We start from the raw sequence: 14,620 nt of genomic DNA on the forward strand, positions 1-14,620 counted from the left end.
TAAGAATAAATAATTTTTTACATAACGCTTTAAGAAATATTGACATGTATAAAATGTAAATAAATTATAATAATAATAAAAATAATATATTATTTTTATCAAACTTATTAATGTAACAAATTGTTTTGCTAAATAATATATAGTAATTATTATATATACTTCTACAAAATAATTCAAGAATTTTTGTAATTAAAATGAAACTTTATAATAATGAATAGTTTTCACTGAAAATTATTTCAATAGAAATTATTTGTAATACTAATTTAAATTGTTCAAGTATAATTTTGACATCGGTATCTGAAAACCAGTTAGGATTGATGCCTGGTAAGTTAACGACGAAGCCAAATTTTATGTATAAGACAACGAAAAGATAAGTTATTTGCATTAAGACAAATTCTAGTCCTCAGTTAATCCGAATAGTATCATCTGGTTTTATCATATCTTTGATAATACAAAATGATAAGTCATTGAAATAATGATTGATAAAAATAATTAATTCAGAATCGACCTGTTAAATAAACATTTTATTTAGATTCTTTAGGTATATAATTGTATTATTATATTTTAGTCTAAATTATTACTTAATACGTTTAATAGTAAGTTGTATCAGTTATAGTACCATGTCGACCGAAGGTAAACCTGATCCAATCAAATATTTTATTTCTGGAGGTTTTGGTGGCATCTGTACAGTATTAACTGGCCATCCACTGGATACTCTTAAAGTATGATAATTCAAATGTAGTATACTATATTTTAATTAAAAACATTTCTGTTCTTAACTATTAATCAATTGTTAATATATACTCTAATATAATCTACCGAAAGTAAAATATTTATAAATAATAATCAAGTTAATACTTTTTTTAAGGTATTTTATGTAATTGATATTGTAATTTTTATGTAGTTTTAAGTAATTTATGAATTTAATTAGTGTTAATTTTTTAGGCTCTACTTGAGTTTTATCTTAAATTCTCTAAGTATTTTATAATAGGAACTGTCTTTTTTTATTTAACCATATTCAAAAGTACTCTATAAATAATTTCGTATTATTTTTAAATTATTAGCTGTAAATTAATCATGTATTTTTTTTAATTTAAAGTTTTATACATCTTCTTTTCACTTTTCCCTGTGGATAGGGGATAAGAATACTTCCACGGATGTGAGCGTAGATGATGTGGGACATCAAGTCAAGTGGAAGTTTAGGATAAGGGTGGCCAACCCCAAGTAGTTGGGATTAAGGCGAGGAAGAAGAGGAAGATACATCTTCTTTTTACTAGTCTTTATGTCAACTATTTGGGGTCAGCCACCCTTATCCTAAACTTCCACTTGACACAATCTCCCATATCAACCGTCCTCGCATATCACATTCAATAACATCCCTCCATCTCCTTTTTTAATCTTCATTTACCTCTTCTTCCTTCAACATTCATTTCTATAACTGTTTTTAAAACTTCCAATTCTTGTCTCCTCCTAACATGACCAAACAATCTAAGTCTATTTTCTCTCAACTTATTCACAATTGACTCTATTTTTAATTCCTTTCGTTCAAGAGCTGAACTTCATACCTCTAGCCTTTCATTAATTTCCTCTCTATTTTCTCCTATTAACACTATATCTTCAACGAACAGCATGAAAATAAGTAAAGGCTTAAAGTAGAACCTTGGTGCACTCCTATTCTTATCATAAAACCTTCTGTTACTCCTCCCACACCTTATTCTGATACAAATGTCATTGTACATATCCTCTATTATATTAATGTACCTTTTTGGGACTCCTATTCTTGTTAATGCTCACTTTAGAATCTCTCTTGGTACTCTATCACATGCTTTCTCCAAATCTTTAAATACCATACACAGAGTTTTCTTTTTTCCCCTATACTTTTCTATTAGTTATCTTACACAAAAAACTGGCTTCATCTTGACTTTCCAGGAAAAAAACCAAATTTTTTTTTTGTTATTGACATTTCTTCTCTTATTCTTTTGTTTATTATCTTTCCCCAATTTTTCATTCTACTACTCATTAGCTTTATGTCTCTATAATTTCCATACTCTTGTATATCTCTTTTGCCAAAAATTTAAAATACCATTTTGAAAAATAGTAGGAACTCTTGAGGAACAAATAATTTGGTTTTCTATTTGTAAAATTGCTGGACTTAATATGTTATTATTTCAATTATGAAATTATTAATAAATTCAGAGTTATAATTTAAAAAACTTACAATAACTATGAAATATTTTTATTGTAATTATTTCTATATTTAATTATTTACTTACTCTATCAATTTACTAGGTAAGATTACAAACCATGCCATCAGTACAACCAGGTCAAACACCAATGTATACTGGTGCATGGGACTGTGCAGTTAAGACTGTGAAAAGGGAAGGTTTTCTTGGATTGTATAAAGGTACTGATATTTTAAACATTGATTGAAAGGTTTGACTTTTGAATTGTTATTAACTTCTGAAATACTAGTTCCAAACCTGTTAGCGACCAGTCATTTTCTTAATTAGATTATTTTCTGTTTTATAATTTAATTAAATATGTATGTTAACTTTTAGATAATATAGTTGACACTCCTATACATTATAAGAGATGATCCTAAAAAATAATTGATAGCTAATAAATCAAGAAATATGTGTAACTAAAATAAATTTTTAAAAAGTTTTTTCAATATTGTATTTATTTAGATATCAAGTAATATCCAAATTGAGTCGTTTTTATGCTTTTGTCTATATCTATCAATAATTAATTGTCAGGGGCTTAGGTTTCTTGAAAGTGACACAAATAATTTTTATGTTATTTATGGTTTACCATAAAGCTATTTAAAATTTTAGTCTTATATAAAAATATACTTATGTTTTAAAATATTAAATTACTATTTCAATTTTGACAGGCATGGGTGCTCCAATTACAGGAGTGGCTCCAATATTTGCAATCAGTTTTTTAGGCTTTGGACTTGGTAAAAAAATATTTGCTTCTAATAGCGAAACATTGACTCCACCACAGCTGTTTTGTGCTGGTTCATTTTCTGGTATATTTACTGCAATTATAATGGTTCCTGGAGAACGCATAAAATGTATTTTACAGATTCAAGAAAGTGGAAATCAAAAATATAAGGGACCTATCAGTGTAATAAAGAAACTGTACTCTGAAGGAGGTGTTAAAAGTTTGTACAAGGGTACATGTGCCACTTTACTTAGAGGTATTAATTTTTCTTATTTTAACTATAATTAATACAATGTTATTCTTTATGAAAGATATATTAGTAAAAATTAACTTAAAGCTCATAAACATTTTAGTATATATTACTCTATTTATAAAAAAATTACAAATAAAAATTTTCATTTTTTATGATTAATAAAAATTATATAAATGGTGCGATTTTAAGTTCATTTTTTGAAATCTCCTCTTTACTTATAAAAGTACCATTATTTAGTTGAACTGATTTATTAAATTTATCATCAAATATGTTAATATTTTTTAAATTTTGTTCTGTTGAAGTCTTACTAGTACTTTCTACTATGTGGTCATATTCTTTGTGTGCATCATTTTTTTTAATGTTTGTTGTTACAAAGTTAATTTGTTCTATTTTATTGGTATTATTATTATCTAGATTAGTATCTTGTGGGCTTAAGTAGTATTTTTCTTTATATTCTATATATTTTTTTTTCATATAACTACTTCTGTATTTATTTATAGGTTTTTTATCACAATTTAAATACTTCCTGAGTACATGAGATACTGTTTTACCTTTAAATTTTTCTGGACTAAAACAAATGGGTTCTGATTTTTTACTGTAAACATAAGTTTTAATTTTTTTAAATGAACAACTGTATCCTTTTTCATTACGATCCCATTTGCAAACTCGTTTATTGACTTGTTGTATTTTTTTGGCCATTAATGATGTATCCCAAGATTTCATGTAGCATGAACAATGCAAAGGATTATTATCTAAGCTTATGATATTTATTCTTGACATTGTTTTAAAAACTCCATCTGGTATGTTGGTTAACTTATTGTTGTTCATGATTATTTCTTTTAATGAAAATTGTTGATCAAATAAGCCTGGAGGAAGTTCTTCAATTTGATTGTATGATAAATCTAAATGTTCCAATTTATACAATCCGTAAAATGAATCCATGGATATTGATTTTATAGAACAGTTGCGGAGCACTAGATGCTTAATATTGGGTACTTCAACAAATGCATCAAATGCTATGTGTTTTATTATCCCTTCAATTTTTAATTCAACTAAGTTAATAAGTCCGCCTAACAAGGGCCTTTCAAATGTGTTAATATTGATATTGTTCAAACAAAGTTTTTCTAATGAGTCAAGACCAATGAATGAATTTGAAGCTAGATTTAACTGAACTTCTGAAGACCCTAATGTGAGTTCTTTAGTAGAATTCAATACTTCAAATGTATGTGGAAAAACTGTTATTACTGGGTTTCCTTTTAAGTCAGCTATCTGTAGTCTTGGTAGTGGTGGAAAAGTTGTTTCTGATAAATATGTTAATTCATTGTTTTTTAAGTTTAGATATTTCAGATCAAGTAGTCCACCTAATCCTGTAGTTTGCATGTGGTTAATCTTGTTATCAGCCAATGATAGACTCTTTAATGATTTAGCACCATAGAATGTGAAGTCAGGTATAAACTCAATTCCATTATGATCCAATATTAGTGTCTCTAGAGAATGAAACCCATCAAATAGATCCCAAGATATATTATGTAAACCGCAGTTGACTATTCTTAGAAATGATATATTATTTTTAACTGTAAATGAGTTATGGATTTTTTTATTTGTTTTACCTTCTGTTTGTTGTTGTTTCTTGTACATTCTATATGGTAATATTTCAGCATCCTTGGGTTGTAAAAATATCAAAGTATTTTTTATTATAGAAGAGTTTTCGATATCTATCTGACTTTTCTCAACTGATAATAGTGGTACTAATTCATTATACGCATACAAATTTTCATTTTTGTACATTTTTGAATTCATTGATGGCTTTGGTTGATTAGAATCTAAAATTAATTTGTCAAGTGAAACATTTTCAAGGCTTAAATATCTCATGCTTTTCAATGTTTCAAATATTTCATCTGTTATATGTAATTTGTTTTTTACTCCATGAATATCCATCACTATTAATGCTGGTAATTGCCATTCATTGCCTGTCAAAGTTATGATTCTTGAATCTATACTTTGATAAAGTATTAATGCCTGCAAAATATTAAAAACCATTAAAAATAATTTAAAGAGAGTTTTTTATATGGATACATTATGAAAAAAAAAAATGTGTTAACTAGATTAAACATGTTTTATTATATGGTAAAATTAAAAATATTGAATATTTTATTAAATTTATTATATAGATAGGATGTGGATTTATTCATTTTTTTAAGTTATTCCAATTTTGCCATCAGCCAGTAAAATTTTTATTTATTGACTTTAGAACTTGGTAATATGTTGATATTATAGTATTAGGGGGTTTATCCTTTTAAAACAAAAAATATTTCTGTGTTCTATATACTATTACTACTATATGACAAACTTACACAAATTTGTGACCTTTAAAAAATAGCTTAAACAAAATTTATACCCTGTACCCTAGTTATAGGTATTAGTAATATTCTCAAAAATTTTAATTTTAAATCAAAAATTTTATTTCATTTATGGTTATCTTACTTCTGTGTCATTTGGTAAAGAATGGAGAAATTCTTTTGGTTTGGTAACATTTATAAAAATACATAATGTAGTTTTTAATGAATGGAAACTCTCTGGTGTAAATGGTACATATTTTTTCTCATTAATTACCTAAAATTAATAATATAACTTTAATCATCATAATTAATTCTAAAATTATAACATTTATCATTGAATGTATATAGGGTGATTTTTTTATCATAACCTACTCAATTACTTACAAAATTAATTTAATTTTAATTTTTTTTTTTTTTTACTACAATTCAAGAATAATAAACAACTAAAAATATTCAAATTATATTTATTGTGAGTAATTAAGAGGGTTATTATAAAAATATACCCTGTATACTTTCTATATTTAATACTATTACATAGAGATTACATAAAGAAAACCAAATATTTATTAATCCAATGGTTCAGGTAAAGAAAACATTTGGAAATTAATATACTATAAATTAAATTTTTCAAATCTGAACATTTTTTTTCTAAAATAACCTTAACTAGTCAAAAATTGTCATATATGTGGGTAACTTGTAATAGTTTCATTTTCCTTAATACCCTATATTTTTTTTACTATACAAATGTATGTAATGTTAACATGATGATACAAAATATTACTTTATTATTTGAATCATTATCCATAATAGTTGAGAACGATTTTTCTTCAGGTCCAAGTCCAAAATGTATCCATTTAGAAATGGGCAATTCAATAAAAGGAGTAAGTCCACATGAACATGCTCTTGGACATGCCGTATCCCATCTTATATTCCCTATTTTTTTAAAATCTTTCTATAAAAATAAAAACAGTTGACTCTGAATTAAACTAAAATTAATTGGAGAAAAATATTTTTTTGAATTAAAGATGTATGTATATATATATATAATTTAAGGAACACTTAAGTTACAATGTCAATATTTTTTAAAAAAGTGAATGTAAATGTCAAATAACAACTTATTTCCATTCATGACATTTATTTTTTTAAAAAACTTTTTTATAAATATTTCAAATTTGTATGGAATTTATTGGTTTTATAAATGTGTTATAAAATATTAATAACTCATTCAGATAAAAAGTATCATTTTTTAAATAAATTAAAATGTTATCAAATTATGAACATAAAAAAATTTTTAAACTTAAAGTTAAACATGAAAATCATGAACTATTAATATTTTAGTGTCATAATTATTTAACATATATTTTACCTCAGAATCGGTAAATGAAACATTCAAGATACAAAGCAAATAGTAAATCTTATGAAATTTTTTTTTATTTAACAACATTTTTATGTAAATATATTTGTAAAATATTTAGTTTATTATTCTGTTGTCTTTATAAAATTTTAATAAACTTGTATTATTTTCAACACTATTTTAAATTAAATTTCCTATCTACATCTATGTAAAAACATTATCAAACTGTAGAAGTTTCTTCCTGCCATTCTAACAGGAACTGATAGTTTTTGTGGGAGTTTTACTGTTCATAGAATTTTAGGCTAGTCAATCTCTTTTAAGATAAAAAAAAAATGTTTTATCATAAAAAAAAATTAAATATTTATTTTTTTACAGTTTAAGAATTTTCTTTATTTTATTCAAACAACTTATTATATTCAACTATAAAAAAATATCTTATAATCAATTTATTTATTAAAATTAATTAATTTTGTTAAGACAAATAAATAATGAAGAAATAATACCTAGCAAATTATTTTCAGATATAATCCTATAAATGTGTATACCTTAAAATGCTTAAATTGTCTTTACTTTTTAACATATACTTTACTTTACTTAGACCTATTATTTTTACTTTTTTCTTTATATTATTATCATAAAAGATATTCTAACCTTTTTTATTTCAAATAAATGGATGAAATATATTTTATTTATTTAATAATTTATATATTTCAGATATTCCAGCATGTGGTGTATATTTTATGACTTATGAATTATTAGTAAATTATCAAAAAGAAAAAAGTGGGAATAATATAAACATGTTGAATACTATATTTGCTGGTGGTATGGCTGGAATATTGAACTGGTTAGTAGCTATGCCACCTGATGTCCTTAAAAGTCGTTTGCAAACAGGTTAGATTTGAAATTGTTATATTTTTTTATTTTATATCTTATTAGTAGATATAAGTTAATTATATATTTGTAAAAGTTGTTAGAAATACTTCTATTGTATCCAAGTTGAGCAAATTTATTTGAAGTGTATAATATAGTACACATCTTAGGCAGACAGCTTTCTTGTGGCCCAATTCTTTATGTATTCAGGATGATTGAAACAAAAGTTTAATAAACGCTTACTAATCCAGGTCTTAATTATTAGGATTTGGATTTTGCCACAAATGTATGGATTTTTTTTATAAGGATCTAAAAGAAAATTCCTTTTTTTTCTTGGAATAATATCAAGTTTTTAAATCTCATTATCATAAATATATAATAAAATACATAATATACATATTCTTTTATATTCCATGTGCATTAAATAGATTAACTTTATTAACATTAAATTAACCTCGAGCATAAAACAAAAAAAAAACCCTTTTTACTAAAAGGTTGTAACTAGTGATGGGAAATATCGAATAGTAACTATTCGATAGTTGTCCACTATTCAAATTATTTGATAATTGTCTACTATTCAAATTATTTGATAGTCATTCAAAATCTATTAGAATAGTAAAAATATTTGATAGTTACACAATATATTCGAATAGTTTTTATAATAGTTAATATAATGTAAATTATTTCATTGGACTAAAAAATATATAAAGCTAAAGTACATTATTTAGTAAACACAATAAAAAATGAATTCTAGAGGGAGTTAATATCAAATATAAAGAAACTATACACAATTTGAAAAAAGAAGCAGCCTAATATTCTAGTTATTCATGTTCTAGATCAATAAAAAATATATATTTTAGAGGAAGGAGAATTGATCACTAAAAAACTGTAGGAAATGACATATCTATAACATTTGGACCAGTACTTCAGAAGTTATTAATATTTCTATNGAATCTCAAATTATCTGACTGGTATTTCTGACTATTAGTAAAAACCAATTTTGAACTACTACAGAAATAACCTCAAGTAATACCGATGCTATTATAAATACAGTAAATATAGCTATAGGCAAAACTAAAACAAGAACAGGGTAAGAACATTGAAATAAAACTACCAATCAAAACAGAAAATAAAGCTTTTCAAACATTTAAAATATCATATAATGTAAATTATTTCATTGGACTAAAAAATATATAAAGCTAAAGTACATTATTTAGTAAACACAATAAAAAATGAATTCTAGAGGGAGTTAATATCAAATATAAAGAAACTATACACAATTTGAAAAAAGAAGCAGCCTAATATTCTAGTTATTCATGTTCTAGATCAATAAAAAATATATATTTTAGAGGAAGGAGAATTGATCACTAAAAAACTGTAGGAAATGACATATCTATAACATTTGGACCAGTACTTCAGAAGTTATTAATATTTCTATACATGGCTAGGAGTGGTGCTGAGAAATGTCTAATTTTAGAAATTGTCATACATGTGTCTCTCACTTAGTCTATTTTTTAAAATCATCATAACTCATGAAGTACTGTTTCAAAAGTTGTAATCAACCCATCATTACCTTAGGTAGATCATTTCCTATTTTATTAAATAGAAATATGTATGCTGCCATTTAAAAATATAAAGTTCACATCTTTATAAGTTATAAGGGGTGATGTTAAAAAGTAATTAATAGTTCTAAAATCAATAAATGCCGGGATATGCAACTAAATAATATCAATTTTTATTTCAATTCTGTATTTATTTTGCGAATAATTGAGTAGTTTATGATAAATGGAGAAAAATTTAAATCCGAAAGAATAAATAGTTTCAATTACTTTTCTTCATAGCCATCAATGGTACAACAAAAACAATTTTCTATCAAGTGAAATCAATAATATATGATAATGATGCAAATATCCTTTGTTCAGCATAGAATTTGGCAAACATATCTGCGTTTTTATTTTTCTTTCGCTAAATTACAGTGTATTTTGTTTACAAAAAAAAAGTTAAAATAATGCCAATCTATAAAACAACCTATACAAATACTGTTATCTAACCCATCCCCCCCAAAAAAATTACTTTAAAACACAAACTACATAAGATTAACCGGCTCACTACTAAAAATCTCCCTCAACTATTAAACCTACTTGATCTTGAACTATTGACTCAGTTATTAATTATTAAACAATTCAACAATTTTTAAATACCTTAATGTAAAACTGATCATTTTTATAAATATTTAATCAAATAAAATATATATTTATTATGTGTTTTAATATGGTAATTTTGAAAACTTTCATGTAATACAGACTTCATAAATATGTATGATTACTATACATATTTTTTTTTATTAAATACTAAAATATACTTAAAAAATGGTCTAGTCAAGTATAAACATTTTTAAACTTTTGTAATTCATTACAAAAAACATTTACACTTGGTTGTTTTACATGGATAGTTATATGCAGTGTTGACTATTAACAATATTTTTTTAATTGAAATCTGACAACTCTAATTATATATCTGTATTGTGTCTCTATTATTGTATCAACATCTTATAATATTTTATGTATAAGTAATTAAATATATTTTTTATCTGTTATAAAGGTTTTTTATTTTTTTAATGGTATTATACATATTTAACTAACTTATAAAATATATATGTTTTTATACCTGGGTCAGATGTGTACTGTAGCAGAGAAATGCCTAATGATAAAAACAGCTTAACCTGCACTTTACCTCTAGTCTATATTTTAAAATTTTGACAACTTTTGATCTACTTGTTCAAATATGTATGTTGCCATTCAAAAAAATTTTTTTATAATTATAAGGGATAAGAAATGGACTTAAAAATCATTTAATTATTCATACATGAACAAATTAATATATAATATATAATAAAACAATATCAGAAAAAATTTTTCCAATACTGTATTTTTGATTAGTATTATTTATGTACTTTGAAAAAGTTGGGGTATTACTTTCTCTCTTATTCCTTTTGGCTATTAAATTATTTATATAATATTTATTAATTTTAGCGCCAGAAAATATGTATCCAAGAGGTGTAAGAGATGTATTCCTAAGATTATATAGAGAAGAAGGACTGAGAGCTTTATATTCTGGAGTTACACCAGTCATGCTTAGAGCATTTCCAGCAAATGCTGCTTGTTTCCTGGGTGTAGAATTTGGACTGAAAACTCTAAATATTTTGTTTCCAACTAAGTCAGAAAAAACAGAAAATCTTTAAAGCATCTTTTTATTATTGATTTTTTTATATTGATGACCATTATGGAACATTTAGTAATTTAAGTATTATTTATTATTGTAAATTCAAATTATACAAGTATAATTTGTATACATATACAAATATTTGTTGTTACAAGGGCTGTGCTTCGTTATAGTAGTATATTAGTAAGTTTGAAGGTAAGAATAAAAACCCTTAAAAAAAAAAAAAAAATTATTTTAAGTAATATAATTTTATTATAAATATTATCTGAAGATTCATTACTTAAACTATTTTATTTATTTTGTTATAGGTAATATAGTTTTTTATTATTTTTATTGAGTAAATGAGGGTAAATATTATCTTTAATTTTTTTATAAACTTGTAAGTATTATAGAAATATTGTATTTTATAATCTATTATTGGTATATTTTAAAGTTAATCTTAATTTATATGTTTGTAACATATATAAACAAAAATAATAAATAATTATTTTTACAATATTTTGAGTACAATTTAATAGTAAATTCACTCTTTTGATATAGTTATTAGTTAATTTCATAATTAAGTGTTTACATACTATGAAGAAAAATATAAAAGAGAAAAATGAAAGTTAAAATACTTAAAGATTTTTATAAAAATAATTTTAAATTCAAAATTAAATCATCATTCAAAATCTTGGGTTTTTAAACTTTCTGTATACATTTTTTCTAATTTATGTAATTCCTCGGGTACAGTTTGACCTGATTTTATTAATATATCAATGAGCTCAGTTGCACTATGTGCATCATTTTTAGTAAACAATGTTATTGCAGATCCTGTTTTACCAGCTCGGCCAGTACGACCTACTCTGTGTACATACTCCTCAATGTTAGTTGGAAAATCATAATTAATAACCAAAGTTATATTATGAATATCCAATCCTCTGGATGCTACATCAGTGGCAACTAAAACAGATACTTTATTTGTCCGCATGTCTTTTACAGCTCTTTCCCTTTCAATTTGTTCTCTGCCTCCATGTATACATCTAAAAAAAACTATTACTAATAAATAAATTATAAAATTAATAAAACAATTATAATATTAGTACCGGCATTTTACATTTCTTTTACATAACTTGTCATACAAAAGATCCACTGATACTTTTGTCCGCATAAAAATTATAATTTTGTCATCACCTGATAACCTTTTCATAAAATTCAATAACCATTGATCTTTTTTATTCTCATTAATTATGATAATTTCTTGTTTCACAGTATTAACGGTAGTCAAATCAAATGTTCCAATTGTTACATGTAAAGGATTAATTGTGTATTTATCAACTAGACATTTCACTCCGATTGGCCAAGTGGCACTAGTTAAGATTGTTTGCCTATCAGATCTTACGTACATTAAAGCAGTTTGAATTTGACATTCAAAACCCATGTCAAGCATACGATCTGCTTCATCCAAAACTAAATATGAAACATGAGAAATATCAACTGTTTGAGTACATAAAAAATCATTTAATCTCCCAGGCGTAGCCACAATGATCTCAGGTTTTTTATGTTCTAAATTATGAGTTTGAGTTTCTGCACTGGCACCACCATAAATGCTAACAACATTAATTCCATTGTAAGTATACTTTTTTACTTCATGTTCTATTTGAAGTACAAGTTCTCTAGTTGGAGCTAATATTAATATTGATGGACCAATATATTTATTTTTTGGAATGGGTTGTCGTTCAAGATGTATTAAAGCTGGTAAAATAAAAGCTAATGTTTTACCAGTACCTGTTTGTGCTATAGCTATCAAATCATACCCACTCATAATAATAGGCCATGCCTGACATTGTACTGGTGTTGGTTCATTAAATTTTTGTTTATTAATTTGTTTCATTATCTCTGGATAATTATGGAAAGCATGTTCAAAATATTTAACAGGTTTAGGAATGAGTCCATGATCATCTTTTACATATTTTACCATTATATTATTTTTAGCAAGTCTAAATTCTTCAACTTCCTTGTCGCTAATATTTTTTATATCACTGTGTTCAACATAAAATTCTTTTATAATTTTGGGTAAAGTCTCTAGTTTTTTACGCTCTCTTTCTTCATTTTCACGACGAATCTCAGTCCAAACTTCTTCAGAGAGAAAAATCCTCTCAGGAGGTGAAGGTTTACGTTCACTTCTTTTGGGTTTTGTTCTACGGGTGTGTGATACTATTTTTAAAGGTATTTGAGGTTCTAGTTCTGAAGTTGTGGCTTCAGAGCTTTTATACTGTCTATTTTTAGGTAAAGAAGACACTGGTATAATTTTTAATGAAAAAATTTTACCTGTAATAGATTCTACAAGGTTTTTTGCAATTGACTGTTGTTCTTCAGTACCTGTCAGCTTTACTTTACGTAAGTTTGGAGACTCACTGTCTAATATTTTAACAGTAGCCCCACTATCTTGTTGTATACTAGAGATTCTTTCTCCACAACGACCAATAACTTTACCAGCCATTTTAGATTCAATTTCAAATATAGTCATGGACGCCATCTTTAATAATAAATTAAATATGAAATTTTAGAATTATTTTGCTGAGTACATTTTCAACTTGAATGATTATCTTCTAATAATACACATAAAATAATAGTTATAAATCATGTCTTAACTTCAGTTAAAATACTACAATAAATGTTATATTAAAAAAATACAATATTTAATAATTATTGTAACTATAACTATGGATTATAAATAAAACGATCTTTTAGAATTTATAAAAATTAGGCATAATTGAATACCCATAAAACCCATACACATGAAGTTTTTACGCAGTTTTTCTCGGTAAAATGTTCTAAGAGGTAAAAAAGGTCTAACCAACATTAACTATTAAATTAAATATAACATTTCTTATAACTAATGATTAATAATAACTTCTCATCGTTGATGCCATTAGTTGTGATCACAATTTAAAACAGGAAACTGTATGAAACGTATATCATGAAATAAAAATGTCGTCACGGAATAGATAAGATCTTATCTATTCTGTAAGGACACATAAAAAAAAAATGTCTAACATTTTTCTCTGTAAGTGTTAATTTTTATAATATGCCAAATAGATAACTATAATTATAATTATAGCTAAAATTAGTTTACAACTTTGTTATATTATATTTCTTTTTTTAATAAAACTATAATATGGTTTTAAAAACGCATATGGATTACCAAGAAGTCTTTTGGGTGACTTGTTGGATAATAATGATATCGTTAAGAAAATTTAGTTGTCATCATTTAACCCAAAATAATATTTACTTAATTAAAAACCCAGCACAGTGGGGTCGTGGCATAGTTGGGTCTAGTATAGATGATATCTGACAGTGATTAAAAGAACTATCATAAAAAACGCTTCGATGCAAATCTGTAGATAGTGTTTAATTTTTAAAAAATGGTGGATTATTCAGAAAGCTAGTGTTTAATTTAAAAAAAAAAATTTGTTAAAATAGCTTATTTTTGAATACGGTAGCCATTTGCGCATAGAAGATAGGTCATCGGGACAAATTTTTTTTTCATTTGATAGTATATAACATAATTTTTGATTTGATATATGTTTAAAGGACGCAGTATTCCCGGAACATTTTCAAAAGTTCAGTTGAAAAAGATCTATGTTTTTTACA

The 14,620-nt window shown here is 25.0% G+C and overlaps 3 protein-coding genes across 5 annotated transcripts; 1 reads left to right on the plus strand and 2 right to left on the minus strand.

Annotated features, from left to right (window-relative positions):
- Window positions 1–437: 437 nt before the first annotated feature.
- Window positions 438–11,092, plus strand: LOC126897452 (congested-like trachea protein). Of its 2 annotated transcripts, XM_050671041.1 has the most exons (6): window positions 438–541; window positions 611–722; window positions 2,290–2,404; window positions 2,894–3,202; window positions 7,607–7,783; window positions 10,795–11,092. In XM_050671041.1, exons 2-6 carry the CDS (start codon window positions 621–623, stop codon window positions 11,001–11,003), a joined length of 912 nt encoding a protein of 303 aa, XP_050526998.1. In that variant the 5' UTR covers window positions 438–541; window positions 611–620; the 3' UTR covers window positions 11,004–11,092. The 2 variants fall into 2 exon arrangements, with proteins under 2 accessions (XP_050526998.1, XP_050526999.1); XM_050671042.1 differs by lacking the exon at window positions 7,607–7,783 and having other exon boundaries at window positions 480–722.
- LOC126897450 (slit homolog 1 protein-like) lies at window positions 3,285–7,224 on the minus strand. Its single transcript, XM_050671038.1, has 4 exons — window positions 6,905–7,224; window positions 6,320–6,490; window positions 5,684–5,812; window positions 3,285–5,218 (listed from the first exon to the last, which is right to left on the minus strand). The coding sequence occupies exons 1-4, from the start codon at window positions 6,980–6,982 to the stop codon at window positions 3,365–3,367; spliced, it is 2,232 nt and encodes a 743-aa protein (XP_050526995.1). The 5' UTR covers window positions 6,983–7,224; the 3' UTR covers window positions 3,285–3,364.
- A 411-nt stretch (window positions 11,093–11,503) lies between the features above and the next one.
- On the minus strand, window positions 11,504–13,962 carry LOC126897451 (probable ATP-dependent RNA helicase DDX43). 2 transcript variants are annotated; one of them, XM_050671039.1, is made up of 2 exons: window positions 12,070–13,961; window positions 11,504–12,006 (listed from the first exon to the last, which is right to left on the minus strand). In XM_050671039.1, the coding sequence occupies exons 1-2, from the start codon at window positions 13,500–13,502 to the stop codon at window positions 11,646–11,648; spliced, it is 1,794 nt and encodes a 597-aa protein (XP_050526996.1). In that variant the 5' UTR covers window positions 13,503–13,961; the 3' UTR covers window positions 11,504–11,645. The 2 variants fall into 2 exon arrangements, with proteins under 2 accessions (XP_050526996.1, XP_050526997.1); XM_050671040.1 differs by having other exon boundaries at window positions 11,869–12,016; window positions 12,070–13,962.
- Between the last annotated feature and the right edge of the window lie 658 nt (window positions 13,963–14,620).

Source organism: Daktulosphaira vitifoliae, unplaced genomic scaffold (genome assembly GCF_025091365.1).
Source record: "Daktulosphaira vitifoliae isolate Bord-2020 unplaced genomic scaffold, ASM2509136v1 Scaffold_2, whole genome shotgun sequence".
Taxonomy (NCBI): Eukaryota; Metazoa; Arthropoda; class Insecta; order Hemiptera; family Phylloxeridae; genus Daktulosphaira; species Daktulosphaira vitifoliae.

What these genes read in the sequence shown, in the direction of transcription:
- LOC126897452 (XM_050671041.1), top strand. Translation starts at nt 621, where the DNA reads ATGTCGACCGAAGGTAAACCTGATCCAATCAAATATTTTATTTCTGGA. An exon ending in ATGTGCCACTTTACTTAGAG is followed by an intron (nt 3,203 to 7,606) that starts GTATTAATTTTT and finishes TATATATTTCAG; the next exon opens with ATATTCCAGCATGTGGTGTA. An exon ending in TAAAAGTCGTTTGCAAACAG is followed by an intron (nt 7,784 to 10,794) that starts GTTAGATTTGAA and finishes TATTAATTTTAG; the next exon opens with CGCCAGAAAATATGTATCCA.
- LOC126897450 (XM_050671038.1), bottom strand. Translation starts at nt 6,982, where the DNA reads ATGTTGTTAAATAAAAAAAAATTTCATAAGATTTACTATTTGCTTTGT. An exon ending in TTTCATTTACCGATTCTGAG is followed by an intron (nt 6,491 to 6,904) that starts GTAAAATATATG and finishes TTATTTTTATAG; the next exon opens with AAAGATTTTAAAAAAATAGG. An exon ending in ATAATGATTCAAATAATAAA is followed by an intron (nt 5,813 to 6,319) that starts GTAATATTTTGT and finishes TATTAATTTTAG; the next exon opens with GTAATTAATGAGAAAAAATA.
- LOC126897451 (XM_050671039.1), bottom strand. Translation starts at nt 13,502, where the DNA reads ATGGCGTCCATGACTATATTTGAAATTGAATCTAAAATGGCTGGTAAA. An exon ending in AAAAGAAATGTAAAATGCCG is followed by an intron (nt 12,007 to 12,069) that starts GTACTAATATTA and finishes AGTTTTTTTTAG; the next exon opens with ATGTATACATGGAGGCAGAG.